The 16505-nt window shown below is 44.0% G+C and overlaps 1 protein-coding gene across 1 annotated transcript; it reads right to left on the bottom strand.

Moving 5' to 3' along the window:
• Nucleotides 1–253: 253 nt before the first annotated feature.
• On the bottom strand, nt 254–15986 carry LOC105184149 (uncharacterized). The gene is made up of 6 exons (XM_019841882.2): nt 15795–15986; nt 15081–15588; nt 6208–6664; nt 5650–5936; nt 4541–5078; nt 254–1424 (listed from the first exon to the last, which is right to left on the bottom strand). The coding sequence occupies exons 2-6, from the start codon at nt 15186–15188 to the stop codon at nt 1003–1005; spliced, it is 1812 nt and encodes a 603-aa protein (XP_019697441.2). The 5' UTR covers nt 15189–15588; nt 15795–15986; the 3' UTR covers nt 254–1002.
• Between the last annotated feature and the right edge of the window lie 519 nt (nt 15987–16505).

The following is a 16505-nucleotide window of genomic DNA, read 5'->3' as shown; positions in this document are numbered from 1 at the left end:
TGTATATATATATATATATGTATATATTTTTCTCTTCCTCCATACCTTACAAGATCTACTTTATAATTATTTACAAAAATTCTCTTACATCTGGTAACAATTATAATTATATATCTCTCAGTTTGATCTCTTCGTATAAATAAGTAAATCTTTAATATCGTCTAATCCATAAAAACTCGTGGAAAATATCTACGCAAGCCATACATTCTATATATGCGTATGAATATAAGTATGTGTGCTTGTACGTTGTATGTATGTGTGTGTACGGTGTGGTGTTGTATGCAGGTGTTTATATTATAACCACACCTAGCGAGCGAAAGACATTCTCAGGCGAACTTCTCCTGTGGTCATCTCTGATTCATAATTTAACATTGAATGGAGATCGTTACGCTACGAAATAATAGACAATACAGACAAGCACCGTTCCACAATGATCAGAAAATGCGTTATCTCAAATATTCAAAGTGCACCGAAATCCACGCATGCCTGGACATTCCTCAGCTCGAAAATTACTCAAACTTCTTGCGCATTCGTCTCCAGATACAGACTGACCCGCATATCATTAAAAAGATACAGGTTATTCTGAACCACCCTCATGTATATCCTCATGATTGTCGGGTAAGCAGCAACAACAGTCGGGCCGAGAGCACATAGAAAAATGCGAGTAAACAGCAACAGTGTGAGCAAGCAGTAAAACTCAAACCAGCGAACCGACCAACCAAGACCAATTGTCCTTAGGACCCAGGAACAAGCGATCGGTCGATTTTCCCGCCATTCAAGTCTCGCTACTTGCGAGTTCTTCTTTTCCTCCTATGCGCTCTCGGTCTTAGGCGACCCTCGCTCTCAGCAACGGCCAAGCACGGGTGAATTTCAGCGTATATTATGCTTTCTGTAGCAAAGCGCTGAGGTGCGAATCCTGCACTCGGGCTTTTCCCCCTTCCTCTCCAGAAAATTCCTAAGCTACCGCGGCGCTCACGATCGCCGGGCAGAAGTCGCTCCGCGTTATTTCTCATGCGGCATCTTCACGAGGACCGTCCTGGTGCCCTCGATATCGGAGATGTTGATTTTCAGCTCGTTGGCGAGCGCCTCCAGCTTGTCCACCACCCTGGCGGCGGTCTTTGGTCCTCCCGGATTCGGCGGTGGCCATACGTCGTCCAACGGCGGTTCAATGTACTTCCTAGCCGCCTTCGAGGCCAGGACGTCCGGCTTGGACCCAAGCGTGCCCCCCACGTGGTTCACCGAGGAGATGTACTTGGGCGCCGTCTCGCTCTCGAGGCGAGCGCGCTTGCAGAGCGGCATCTGTATCACCGGGCCGTAGTCGTGATCCAGAAGCCCCTCGACCTCCTGCAGCAGCTCCTCGTCGCACTGCTGAAGCTCCTCGTCCATTAGCTGCTGCTTCGTGTACAGCAAAGTCCTCGAGCGACCTGGGGGACAAGAACGAGCGTAGAATATAGGCTGCGCGCCATCGCGATCGATGATTCACGCTTAATTAATTCGTCATTAAATCGGTCATATATCTTGGGAGAAAATATTCAGGTTTCCGTTTCCTCGTCGCGATTATCTCGAATTACGACGTTGGGAATGAGAAGATGTGTCTTAAAGATCCCGGCAGAATATGTTGAAATCAACAGATACGTTCGCAAGATAAACACTTGCAGTTGATCGAGCAGTAAAATATATAGTAGTAAAATGTATTAGTAGTAAAATAAAACAACCGCTTTCCCTTGGACGATCAGTAAATAACCATAAAATTAATATGCCAGAATCATGAGAGAAAGAGAGAGAGAGAGAGAGAGAGAAGATAAAAATTGTCGACAAAATAAAATTTGGTCGACTTCTGATGCTCGATAGAATGTCGGCAGAGTCTTTTCTAAACATGTTATTCCCCCGAAACTTTGATATCTCCGTAGATTCCCCGGGCGTAAATTCCACTTCTCGCTCGAGAGTCGATCCTCGTCGGAATTCCGTCCGCATCATCAAAAAGCCAGCCACGTGACGGCGAAAGAATTGTCCGAATAATAAGCGGCGCAAAAGGATCTCGGTGCTTTCCTGTCCTGCTCTGTCCTCTTTTAGAAAGTAGTAAGGCAACTTCTTAACGATCCCGTAGGCGCGTTCCGGTTTCACCGTTCTCACGTCTATAGAAGGCTCCTTATTTTATCTGATCAGCAGAACCGGTGACGGTAAACTCGAAAAGTCACACCCGTTTCCCGTCTCTTCTTCCGTATTTTTTTTCCTCGATTATTGTCTCCCTCTCTGAGACATTAACACTCTGTGATTTGGACATCAATACCCGGCAAGAGATAATTATACAGGGTGTCCGGGATCTTTTGGAAAGGAAAAATTGTCAGGATTAATCAGATCAAACTGAGAAGAAAAGTCATGTACCATCTTGCAAAAATCGCAATAGTTATCAAACTGCTAATAATTGAAAATGATTTGGATGTTAATACCCGACAAAAGATCATTATACAGGGTGTCCGGGATCTTTTGGAAAGGAAAAATTGTTAGGATTAATCAGATCAAACTGAGGAGAAAAGTCATGTACCATTTTGCAACCATCGCAATAGTTATCAGGTTGTTAATGACTGAAAATAACCACATTTAGAGGCTCTGTTAATTGATAATTTGGAAACTTATTTATGTACTTGTTTGCAAAATGGTAAAGGACTCTTTTGTTCAGAATGATCTAATCTATAATTACATGGCGGCTATTGTGTCTAACGACAGGTTCAAGATTCAGTGTTCAAAGTTCAATACACTCATATCTATCGCTAGATACAATAGTCATCATGATTGTAGATTAGGTTATTCTGAATAAAAAAGTCCTTTATCATTTTGCAAGCAAGTATGCAAATTTTCATGTTAAAAGAGCCCTTAGATGTGGTTATTTTGCCTATTGAGATTTTTGCAAAATGGTATTTGACTCTTCCCAGTTTGATCTGATTAACCTTCCTTTTTAAAAATCCCCGACACCCTGTATAATTATTTATTATTTTGCTTCTACCATTTTGCAAATTTTCAAGTTATCAACCAAAGGAACTCCTAGATGTGGTCATTCAATCACTAATAATTTAATGCAATTTTTGCAAAACGATACATGACTCTTTTTCTCAGTTTGATCCGATTAATCTTCACAATTTTTCCTTCCCAAAAGACCCCGGACACCCTGTATATACGATCATACATAAATTTTGCCTCTAGCCATAATTTGTAATATTTGCCCACATTGTGTAATATGTATGTAATATTTGTATATATTTATATATAATATTTGTATGTAATATATATCCACACTGGAAAAAATACCGTCGCACAAAAACAATTGAAGTGACTGCTGTGATGTATAATTGAAGGCATTTTCTTCTCTTCACTCAACAGCGTTTTCTTCCCGATGTAGACATACGCAAGTTTATGTGATCATATAAATGACAAAATTCACACATGGATCGTATATCGCAACGTGCAATTTAGTATATTATTATATACAATCTTTTCTGGCCGGTTATCGATATTAACTTGAAGCTTCGAGAAGGCTGAATTGCCGCGAGTCCCAAATGAAGAAAGAACAATGGGTGTCTGCATGTATAAACGCGCCGTTGCGACACGCGGCAGCGGCGGCGAAATTCGAGGACGTTCATTTGCCGAACGGAATTCGCCGTGTGCGCGAAATAAATCATTCCATGAGGAATCGACGCGCACTTGACTCTCGTGCGAAACACTCGCGGAGAAAACAACGAGCGTCCGTCGCGGCGCGCCGCGCAGAGAGACGAAAGCGGAGGGAGCGATCTGGAATTAGCGCACGCGCGCGCGTTAATATACCGCAATTACTGCACGTTATGTAACATCTTCCTCTTATCGGCGCTCACCAACTACCTGCTGATACCGTTGATACTTCGTCTGCACGTCCCATCGCTGCTGTGCAAATAACGATAACGAGCAATAACTCGAGCAGATTCGGGAATGTTATTCACCGCGAGATATTTACAAACGTGTTCACGTCGATATCGTCGGATTTGCGCCGAATTTTGCGCCACTGTATGCTTATTTGGAACTCGTCGAAGGCTGATCCGACCTGACGATAGCGCGATAGCGGAGTCGGCTTCTTATTACGTACGTTGTTTCAATTCTCGCGACGCCCTCTTCCTCGCGCAATACCGTCCAAGCGTAAAAACGCAGGCAGGCACAGCAGCGGAACGAGAAGAAGGCAAAGCGAGACCGAAGAATGAAGAAAGGGGAAAGAAGGGACGCCTTTCACAATTTTACGGGATTCAACGTCACGGAACGGTCGGCGATGCTATCAGACCGCAATACGCACCCGTAAACCATTAACGTAACAGTCCGCGAAATTCGGCCGGCTAGATTCACTGCGCGCGGTAAAGTGAAATGTGAAATAGACTGAAAAAATGGACTCTCCGCTCCGCGACATTTGCATAAAGATGTATCAAGGTCAAGCTACCGACACCGAAACTTCATTCCTATCGTCACGCCTTCAAATGCGAATATTTGAACTCTCAATTAAGGATTTGCACACGGAACTCACCAGCCAACGGCATCTTCTCCGGCTGCTCTTGCTCCTGCGTGAGGTCGCTGTTGTTGTTGTTGGAGTGCGGCCGCAGATTCGGCACAACGACGAGAGCGAGAGAGAGCAGCAGCACCATGAGGCAGGTCGCCGGCTGGGCGCTCTTGTTGCCCTTCTGTATGAGCGCCTGCAGTCTCTTCAGCTGCCCGGCCAGACTCTGATTTTGCGTCTGAAGGGTCTTGATGCGCTTCAGCAACGTCATGTTCTCCTCCGTGCACTGCTTCACGCGGTCCTCTAGCCCGTCCACATACTCCTTTTTCCTCTTGCGGGAGTCCTGGGCGGATATCTTGTTGCGGATCTTGCGCCTGATCCTCTTCAGCTCGCGTTCCTCGTGCTTGGTCAGCGGATAATGGCTCGGCAAGGTGATGCCCTCCTTCTGCAGCAGTCGCTTCTCCTCGGCGTTCAGTTTCAGCCGCGGGTAGGGCGAGTCTGTTTCCGACATCTCCTCGCTGGAGTTGCAGCCCTTCTCGCTGCTGGAATCTTCCTGCTTGATGGTCATCTAATGAAGAAGAGAAAGGGAGTCATCACTAAAGTATGCTGAGAAAGCCGAGAGAGTCCTATATATATAGAGTGTTTCCAAAAGGTTGGGCCAACTACACGCGAATACATATTCTTCCCATCAAGGCAAACCGATTTCAATCATTAAATCCACCTGACTTTTGTCTCTGGAGCCATTTGAAACGCGAGTCCGGTTGACAACAAATAACAAAGAATAGAGGGTGTTATTATTCCAGAACTGTTTGAACACACAAGATGGTTCATAACGCGAAGAACCCAGAATTGTACAGCTTCACGCAGTGGACATTTTCAACACCTCCTTTCTTTTTAATTTCTGGACTCTATTTAAATATTACTGCACGTATTACACAACTACGTGTGGCCAGTCCAACCCCTCTTGAAACACTCTGTACATCATGACACCAATATACACCATTAGAAGTGTGTCTCACGAGTGGCGTGCAAATACACGATCGTTAAACACAACGGGCGCACGCGTGGTGTCGAATAATTATGTAAGCAAGCAGGTCCGCGGCTCTAATTAAGGAGTCCGGCTGGAATTGCGTCCCCACCTGCACAGGTTTGTTGATGATGTTCGCCTGATTGATCTTGAAGCCTTTCAGATTTCTCGCCTGTGTGGCGTTGATAATTTTGATGGCTCGGACCTCCTTCATGTCCTTCAGGCTGACGGGCAGCAGGATAGAGCGCGGATTACCGGAGCCCATCGGAGTGACGCGTATCAACTGCCGAATATTCCGCTTGCCGTTGCACGTCAAGTTGCGCACGTTTAGCGTGTTCTCCTGCGGCGTGACGTGCGTCTGCTGCTGCTGCTGCTGCTGCTGCTGCTTGGGTGTTGGCGCTGCAAAGCAGAAGTTGCGTCTGAATTTCTCCCAAGCGAAGATCAAGCGTGAGAGACTAAATCGGATTCAGCGTGTATCGGCGCCTTTCCACGATTGGTCTCGCGAGCAATTCTGCAGCAAGCTGATTTCCTTCTGGCAACAATTTGACTTGAGACCCATAATTGCTTTCAGCGCTCCTTTGTAATAAAATACACGCGCAGAAGAAAGCAACTCGCGCGGTCCTGTGAGACATAACTTATGGACGAAATAGATCTATACCGATAATCTCACCTGCCGGCTCTTCCGCGACGATCGCAGTGTTCGCGTTGGCACTCGGCATGGTGTTGTTCGGCGTCACCACGGCGACCAACGTCTGTCCATAGTCCATCTCCTCTGCGACGTCTGTGGCCGGCGAGCCAATATTGGAACTCATGACTGACCGCACGGGACTGTCGACGCTGCCAAGGGACTGGATCGGGCTGGCCACAGGCTCGAAGTCCATGAGGTCCTGCGGGCTGTTCAGGTTGGAGTTGACGATCTCGATTTGCTCGTCCTCGTTCTTGATGAACAGCGGACTCAGCTGCTGCTCATAGGAGAGACTCTGCGTGCTGGACAGCCCGCTGTCCGACAAGGAGAACGGGCTTGTGTCTTCCAGGTCCTTCTCGATCAGGAAGTCTGGATTCTCCTCCTGCAGCTTCATGATCGTGGCCAGCAAGTCGTCCGACGTGGACGTCGCGAATTCTTCGGCCTGGAACATCAAGTGCTTCGTACTTTAGCGGCTAAATGGTAATTTTTTGGATATTAATATTCAACCCTTTTCTGGGCTGAATCAATTTTCTAATTTTTTTTTTTTTAATATGAGACATAAAAAATCTGACGACGATGGTATAAAGATCTGTAAAAGATACATGGATATTTACATTTCTTCGTCAAATGTCCCTGAAAATCTTATTAACTGAGAAGCTTATTAACAAATAAGTAACTTCCTTAAACATGCGCATAATGTATTGCTTTGCAGAAAAGTTTGCAATATTGTATAAGAGGAAGTATTTTTTTACAGAAAAGTTTAATTTCTCTCTCGTCAGGAAACCACCGCATTTTCATCTTGAACGAAAAATACCTTTCTTGGGAAACCGAAAAAAGTAGAAGAATCATTTTTTTTATATAAGGTTTCTTATACTCCCCTTTATATTATAAAAAAAAAAAAAAACTAGACAAACTGATCTTGATGACTCTTTACATCTTGACGGTCGTTATCATGCGTACATGGTTTTATTTTCTCAGAGTCTATCGCCTCAATAAAGAACTATTCCTCGACAATCGACTTCGCGATTGTGATGACGTAAGAGCTACATCAAGTTGATATGTACACAAGTTTACACTTGAACTCGACACTTTTTTCCTCGTCGCAGTTAGGCGCTGATGCAACGACAGAGATTGTGTCTGTGATCAGAGTTCCCGAAAGTTGCTCTCCAAATCTCCTCGAGCGGAGTCTCGCTCAAAGAGAGCCAAGAGCGACAGTGAAAATACCGTCACTCGAAATCGCGCAGGAGTGAACGTTTCACTCTTCCAGCTGGGAGCGGGTTCTGTCTCGGGACAGACGTTCCAACCAGTCGGAGCGAATCCGCTCGTCCGACAGTGGAGATTACATCAAACTCCCTCCAGACTTTCGACTGAGAGAGATCCGCTCGACGATACAGAGCGGAGAATTCCGCTCTGCCTAGGAGCTACTAGGTCATTAAATATAATACATCCGATTTCGAATAAAAAATTTGCTTCATTATATCCCAAACTAGAAGTAGTACAATTGATCAAAGTATGCGCCTAAACTAAATCGATGCAGTTTTGCCATCTCAACGGCAACTGACTTATGTCAGCAGCGAAGAAGCCTGAAGAGCAGATGGCGATGAAATCGCGGAAGGCGTTTCCCACAGCTTTTTGAGAATTCAATATTTTTCCTTGCAGGAATGGTCTAGTGCCTGGAAGAAGTGGAAGCCTGGAAGTAGTCGGTTGGTGCAAAGTCTGGTGAATACGGTGGGTGACAGAGAGAGTTTCCAAGTCCAGCTCCTGTAGTTTGAACAGCGTTGTTTGTGCGACGAGTGTTTGTGCGACGAGCGTTGTCTCGCAAGAGGGCTGGCCTGTCTCTATTGACCAATCTCGACTGCTTAATCACAAGCGTCCTTATCATTTCGTCCAGTTGGTTAGTACACATCCGTTGTAATCGATTGACCAGGTTTCATGAAGCTGTAGTGGATAATACCAGCACTGGCCCACCAAACAGACACCATTAGCTTTCTTTGGCGAATCTTTGATTTCTCTTCTGACGCTCGTTTCATTCATGCGAAACCCATCTATCCAGCCTCTTTACCTCGCCGACTTTTTTCAAGTGGTTCAACATTGTTGAAATAGTAACGTTAAACCTTACTGCTGATTCACGCGTAGTTTGAGATGCATCCATTTCCATTACAGCTTTCAGCTCCTCATCATCCACTTTGGTCTCAGGTCGCCCACGTGGCTCATTCTCAAGATTGAAATCGCCAGAACGAAACTTCTCGAATCGTCGACGTACCGTGCGTTCATCGGCCACATCTTCATCAAACGCTTTGTTGATACTTCGAGTTGTCTGCGCTGCATTGATTTCACGACGGAACTCTTGCTCGAAAATACCACGAATTCTTGACTCGAAAGATAATCACAAAGTAAAACATGATGGTGACCTTCACGACGAAAAGAAAAATCAAGAACTGTAAAAGCGAAATGTCAGAAATATTGAACTTAGGGGATACTTGCAATTAGGAAATGCTTACTTGAGGAAATCGGACATTTCATATTTAATGACCTAATAAAAATCGCTCTGCCTTTCGAGTGGAATTTCATCTCGAGCGACTCCGAGGGTCCTTTCTCTAGCACAGGGGTTCCCAACCGAGGGTGCGAAAAAATATTCCTGAGGGTGCGAGCGTGGAAATGTGATTGTAATTAATAATGATTAAGATGAATTCCAGAGTAATTCGACATTTTTACCATCAAATTAAAAAACATGTTATTAAAATTATACATTTTTTATGTATCACACTATGCGAAGCTTGATACCATGGATAATAAGTTGTAATATTAAAATGATAGTTAATTTCTATAAAACAATACTAGGTAATAATAAACTGCAATTATAAATCAAGTTCTTGCCTTAAAACCCTGACAACAAATTTTTACCGTAAAACATACGAATAATTGTTTTTTGTAGGGGGTGCGAGGGTTCATTAGTAAATTCTTAGGGATGCAAAATGCAAAAAAGGTTGGGAAACCCTGCTCCAGGATATCGCATCAGTGATGCGTTCCAATCAGCGTCGAGAGCAAGCGCGCAAGGAGGATGTCCGTCCTTTCGAACGCCGTCGGAGACGGTAGAAAACTTCTTATCGCGCGGCGCTCGCGGTGCTACGATAAGCGCGATCGGGAGAAAAACAAAAGGAAAGAGCACGCAGAGAGTCAAGATTAATCAAAGACCGGGAATGCGTGACAAAAAGCATGATAAGTGCATAATCCTCTCGTAGTACGGCGCAGTAAATCCGACTTCGCTTAGCCGCGTTATCGTTATTAACGCCGGCAGAAACGAAGTAAAACGAGATACCGGTCTTATCAAGGGGGAGGGGGGCAAAACGCTGACGAAATAATTGCTCGATCGGGCTCCAGCGCATCGATAACTCCCCTCGGCCGTTATCGGTTGTCCCTTGAAGGCAACTTCACCGTCGTCGTCGTCGTCGTCGCCGCCACTCCAATTTCATCATCCCGAAATGTAATCGAACGATGGGAAAAACAAGAGAAAGAGAAAGAGAAAGAGAGAGATAATTGCCGAGAAAAAGAGAGAGAGAGAGAGGGGGAGAGAGAGAAGACACGGTATTTTATCGGCAGCAGTATGCGCGCTGGAGACTTTAAGGCTGGCCACACGAGGAGGTTCCGTAACCTAACGGTATTCCACATTCGAAGGTCATTCGCCGTGTGCCGACGAAAAAGAAAAAACTCACCGGCGATACCAGTTCGTGGCGGAGCGGCAGCGAGGGAAAAATCCGGAGAGGCACATTGGGACGCCGTCGCTCGGGAGAAAGACAATTTTAATTGTTTCCCCGAACGTCGCGCTAGAAATAACGCCGCGCGCGCGGCGTAATTCCGAGAAATGAAAATTTAATTAATTAATTAATTAAATTTTTTCTAACTGTTATTAATCGCATTCGCCGAACTTATCGATATTATCACAATCGTTAATTATGCGCAGTTATAATTATATAATAAATGTTACGTCACAATTTACGAATTATCATCTCGACGCGAGCATTCTTAATTGGAACGATCGTGAACACTGGTGAAGCTTTGCTCTCGTCAAACGCCTGAGAAAGCGCGCGTGTTAAAAATTATCTTATTGTTATTATTGTCGTTTTAAGTTATTCTCGAGTCGAGGCAGTTCAAGGGAAAGCGACAAATAAATAATAGACGCGCCACGTGATGATATGCGCATTTACGCGCGACAAACATTCTTTCGCGTTGCTAACTCGCTCACGCTCCACCGATCGATCAAGTCAAACGACGAGTCCACTTTCCAATGTTTTCGTTCGTTCAATCCGGAAAGGTGCGTCATCATCGCGTGTGATATCGCGTCGCGGAGAACAAGACTGCGTACGAGCGCGCGCGCGCGACCACGTGGTGATTAGCGCGCCATATGTTACCGTCGGCGGCGCGCGAGCACGCGGACGGTGCCGAGTCGACGGAATTTCCAGGAAGGAATCCTGCCGCGGCAGGGACACGCGATACATCGCGATTCTTCGCTCTCGAGCCGCGACGCAACGTCGATCTTGATCGCAGAATCGCGTGCGATTGACCCTTTATATCCTCCATTAATTTAACAAAGATCTTATTAAATTTTTATATAACAAAATAATTTATTATAATTTTATAATAATTATAAGATTAAATAAAATTTTCATTAAGCTAAATAGCTTTTGACATATTACAAACATAAGGGAAGGAAGAATAAATTTTGTAACAATTTAATAATTTTAAGATGGTTCTTATAAAGTACCGGCATTATCCTCATTAAATTTTTATTTAATTAAATACAGATATTTAACTTAATTATAATATTTAACTTAATAATAAAATTTTCATTAAGCCAAATAGCTTTTGGCATATTATCGACATAAGGAAAAATTAATTTTGTAACAATTTAATGATCTTAAGATGGTTGTCAAAGTACCGACATTATTCTTATTCAACTTTTATATACTTAAAATAAATACTTAATTTACTATAATCTTACTACAATTATGTAATAGAATTTTCATTAAGCTAAATAGCTTTTGGCATATTTAAAAGAAAAATAAATTTTGTAACAATTTAATGATTATAAAGTACTTAAAAGATACCTAAAAGATACTTAAAGTACCGACAGGAATGTAAAAGGCACGGAAAAAGAAGTTCAAGAGCACATGAGCGTGTTTATAGAGTGGTACTTTTGAGTCCCGTCAGAGTACAAAGGGTTAACAGGGGCGATTAGGGGACTGAATTGAACTGAAAATCTTCTCCAGATTCTTATGAAAGACCGCACTTGACTTCGTCAGCCGCGCATCTCTGCCTTCGTCGGCTCGCCGCTCACCACGTGGGGCAACCAGAATCACCACGCACGCGCGGGGCTTGCAATCTTTAACCAGCGTGTCGTTATCATCCCGTCGTTGTTGCGCAGGTACAAATAGCCGTAGTCGAGAGGACGCGCCGCGACCATGTGACGACAACGACAGCTGAAAGTTGCAGGGCAGGCCGGCCACATCCTGGATGCATATGGAGGAACCTTATCGCCGGTGACGAGCGATTAGCCCCGCCGGCGCCGCCTCTTGCGACGTCGAAAGGATGGATTTGAAAAAAAGAAAGGTCATGCAGCGCAAAGACGTTTGTCGAACTGCTTCAATTGCATTCGACGTAAATCATAAATACAAAATGCCTCACTGACGTAAGGACGTGGCGGGCGAATCTGCGTGTCACGTCCTTACGGCATGAGAATGAAAAAGGCGCTTTCGCGTCCGTTCGTTCTCTTCAGATCGACATCTCCATCCTTTCCCTACACGCTGCACCCAAAAAAAGTACTCTATTTGTAAAGTGATTTTCCCCATAGTCTCATATTTTTAAATTGTTACAAAATTTATTCTTCCTTATAATATAGCAAAGGTTATTTAGTTTAATGAAAATTTCATTACATAATTATAATACAATTATAAAAGAATATAATAAATTAAATACTTATTTAAGTATGTAAAAACTTAGTAAGAATGTCGATATTTTAAGAATCACCTTAAAATCATTAAATTCTTACAAAATTTATTTTTCCCTTCCTTATGCTTATAATATATCAAAAGCTATTTGGCTTAATGAAAATTTTATTACATAATTATGATAAAATTATAAGTTAAATATCTATATTTAATTACATACAAACTGAATAAGAATAATATCGGTATTTTGAGGACCATCTTAAAATTATGAAATTGTTACAAAATTTATTATCTCATATCTTAAGCGGAGACTTTTACAGAAAAAGGATTCCTCTTTCAATAAAGTGATTCAAGTGTGAACCATTCGTCTAACATTTATTAGGTGTTATTCCAATTGTTTTCCTCTTATTTCAAGGATTTCTTCTTATATCAATTAATTTTCCTCTTCTATTCCTCTTCTACTCCGCTTCTAAGAAGCGGTGTATGTTGATTTTTTAGTGTCGGTTTTTTTTGTTCAATTATGCTCTATCTCCAGATATGAATAAAAAAATAATCATATGCTCATGGATTAGAATATTTGGAATGCTTTTTAAAAAAGGTATGTTGCTGTAACGTATAACGAAGATAATTTACTCATATTTGGTCAAATACAATTTATAATCTATTGCAAAAAGTTAAATAATATATTCTTTCTTTTAACTATGTTTCATACAATTGGTTATGATGAACATCTTTGTAGCTATAGTAAAGTAACAAAACTGATTGGAAATTTGTTTGTTATAATGATTTTATTTTATTCGTGCCTTATTGTAAAACTGGAGCCAGAAGTACATCCATGTAAATATATTATTTTTCGCTATATTTTAATCGCTATATTTTAATTCGCTATATTAAAATAATGTTTTCAAATTAACCAGTATAACCAGTAAGAATAAAGTGCGATAAGAATAAATAATAATCCTCTTAAAAAAAAATTAAATAATCTGTGTATGAGAGGAAATTTATATTAAAATTAATAAGATTTGCATTATATGACATATAACTCCTCTAACTTTAAGAATAATGTTTATTCTTAACATTAACGTCTTCGCTTAGGATATGAGATAATAAATTTTGTAACAATATAAAAAGTTTCCGCTTAGGATATGAGATAATAAATTTTGTAACAATTTAATAATTTTAAGATTAAGATTCCTCAAAGTACCGACATTATTCTTATTCCGTTTGTATGTAATTAAATATAGATATTTAATTTATAATTTTGTCATAATTATAATGTTTATAATATTTTCCTCTTAGTCTTAGAGGAATCTTTTTGAGACCATATGTAAGAATAAAATCTTCTAAAATTTAGATTACTCCACTTGTTTTGAAATTACTTTTCTTTTGGGTGTGGGTTGCACACCTGTTTCAGGTGCCAAGGGCGAACAATGCGGCCCAGGACGAATCCACGACTGCGCCATATGTTAATGCACGTGGGTCGCGGGACTCGAGGTGTTGTGTTAACAGGGGAAGAAGAAAGTCAATGGAACTCGAAGAAGCTGAGCTCGGAGGTCCGTTCGCGAGGAACTCTGAGCTGACACGCAGCAAACCAGAGTGAGGGGAAGCGCGCTCGGTTAAAACATTCTCAGAATGTCTGTCCTTGTTCGTCGAAGCAGGTTGCACTTTTGGCGAAAAATAAATATATAAATTTATAAATTATGTTAACTTATGATCAGTTATTTTTAATTTGGAATTAATATTAAAGTATAACTTGTATAAAGTATAACTTGTGTTGAAGAAGAATGAAGTTCTTCAGCGCGGCATTCTAAAAGGAGCGGACCCATTTCAGGACTCTTCAGGACAGAACTCGAACTCGGCTTCAAGCTCGATCGACGCTTCTCCTGCTTCGGCCGCTCACGCGCCCATCTTCCTCAGGACCTCACGCCGCTCCTAAGGCTGACTGTACGGCAGCGTCAACGCCGGACGGAACACGAGTCGACGACGCGTCATCTTCTGCGTGTAATTACTCGCGACGCAAGGACTGTGCCGCGCTTGGCGAATTACCGCGTAAGCGATTCTCGCTCATCACCGTCGCATCGCTGCAGCGTGAATAGCTGAGATGAATCGAGACGCCGCAGACGCGATTTTGGCTCTCTCGTGCGCCCCGACGGAAGGGAGTCAACAAGTCTCGCAATTCCCGCACGTGTGCGACAGTCATGTCGGACGACCGCGTTGCGGCGATGTCGTCATCGAGGAAGTCGACTTCTGACGCAAGTCGCGGTCCCGTCGGCGTTGCTCGGCACGATCGCAGAGCGGGGAACGGACGTCTTCCTGATACCTTCCGGATGTCGTCGCGCGAGCTCGGCCGTAAACAGCTGTTGATCCCCAAAGACCGAAACTTCACGAATCCCGCCGGAATTTTCGATATTATTAAAAAACTTTATGTTATCAAAAACACTGGGTCTATTCTTTATAGCTGCACTATTGAATTAGTGCGATAAGTCAGAGTGAGAAAAAATATATAGTTGTCTCATTTTAACTTAGCAGCACCAGTTCAGCAGTGCAGCTATAAAGAACAGACCCATTAAATTAGACATTATTAAAAATCAATGATTTTTAACGAACGACGGTAACTTTTGAGGGTCAGCGACTAAATAACAATGAGAGCTGGTCCAGACGCGCTCGTCCCTCCGAAGGACTCCCGAATCAGCGCGATAAGCAGAGCGGAACGAGCGCGCACCCTCTTTCGCTCCGACTCACGCACTGGTGCGAGAAAGCCCTCCCGAGACGATGGACTTTGCGTCGGAAGCGGAAAATCAGTCTTAGGCTTCTCGGCGGCTCGACGACTACGACGACAATGACGACGCGCAGCGAGCGAGCGAGAAACTGCCGGGGTCCCGCTTACGGTATTAAAAGCACACAGGGACTCACCGCGGTGACGTCGTCGCAGATGTGGTCGGCGAACATCTCGTCCTTGACGTCCTCCTTGAGGAACGCCTCGTCCAGGAAATCCATGAGGTTAATGTCCGGCAACGACATCACTGCCGTCAGTCCGCGCACCAACGATGCACACCAGCGATATACAGACACCGATTGCTAACCGCGTCACACACGCGCGCGGCTCTCCTCTCCTCTCCTCTCCTCACCGCTTCTCGTCGCTCGTCTCAGCGCGAAGGCCGGCTGCTACCGTCCGAACCAGCTGTGCACGAGCGCCGCGTTCTGCCGCCACAAGAGCTCGCGAGGAACCGAGCGAGTCCAGACTAATTCGATCCACGACCTGCTGGCGCTCGCCCCACCCTCGAGCACGCCACCGAAAGCCGAGAAGCGCCGTCCGTATTATTTCCTGCTTCGCACCTCGACGCCGCGTCCCGCCGATGGCTCTCTCACATCCTCGCCGGCGGCCCGCCGGCTCGTCCTCGTCCTCGGCTTGGACACGCGGCTGTGAACGCCAATTGCGATCAAAGAACACACTCTTACCGTGAACCACCGCACAACACTACGCTAATTCCGCAACCTGACTGCCAACGTGGCACGCAGCGGACACAGCTTGAGCTGTCACACGCGTGCATTGGCGCGCGCGCGCATGCGCGTGTGTGTGTGCGTATGTGTGTATATATATTGTGTGCCCGCTCGTTTCAGCCGTACCTCCTGCCTTTCTGCGAGCGACTGAAGCTATCGATAATTCCCGAGGGCTCCTCTTCTTCGCGAGATCATCTTGGAATGGTACTTTCCGGAGGAATATTCCGGGAGAATCGGGAGAAAGAGATCTACGCTTTCCTCGCGTGGATTAACGAAACGATGCGAGAAGTCTGAGAGCGGCCGCGTCACCGCGGCTTTCGAGAACGCGCTCCCGACGCGCCCTCTGACAAGCGCGAACGAACTACGCCTGTGCGCGTATAACGGTAAAGCACCAATCAGAACTCGCGCTAGTAGTCGGTTTCTCTCTTCGATGGTTGTGTTCCAATATTCACCGCCGGTACTGAAAATACATAGTTTATGTCATATATACTATAGATTTTCAGTGCTGGCGGTGAATATCGAAACACGCAGTCTAATACCTCGTTTACAATAGAAATCATAGAGTCGTAAGTCGTACAAATTGACCAATCGCGGTCGATTATTTTTCTCTTACCGGACTATGATTGGTCAATTTGTACGACTTACGACTCTATAGGCTCGTCTACATTAGCTGTAAGAGTAAGGCTGTAAGGTTGCAAGACACGAAATGAAATATTTTCATTCGCTGACAGCTTACGTTACAGCCTTACAGCCTTACTCTTATAGCTATTGTAGACGAGCCTTATGACTTCTATTGTAGACGAGGTAAAGTTGTGCAACCGGGCCTAAAGAAATATT

Source organism: Harpegnathos saltator, unplaced genomic scaffold (assembly GCF_003227715.2).
Source record: "Harpegnathos saltator strain DR-91 unplaced genomic scaffold, Hsal_v8.6 scaffold83, whole genome shotgun sequence".
Lineage (NCBI taxonomy): Eukaryota > Metazoa > Arthropoda > Insecta > Hymenoptera > Formicidae > Harpegnathos > Harpegnathos saltator.
This window is presented reverse-complemented; position numbering and strand designations above follow the sequence as displayed.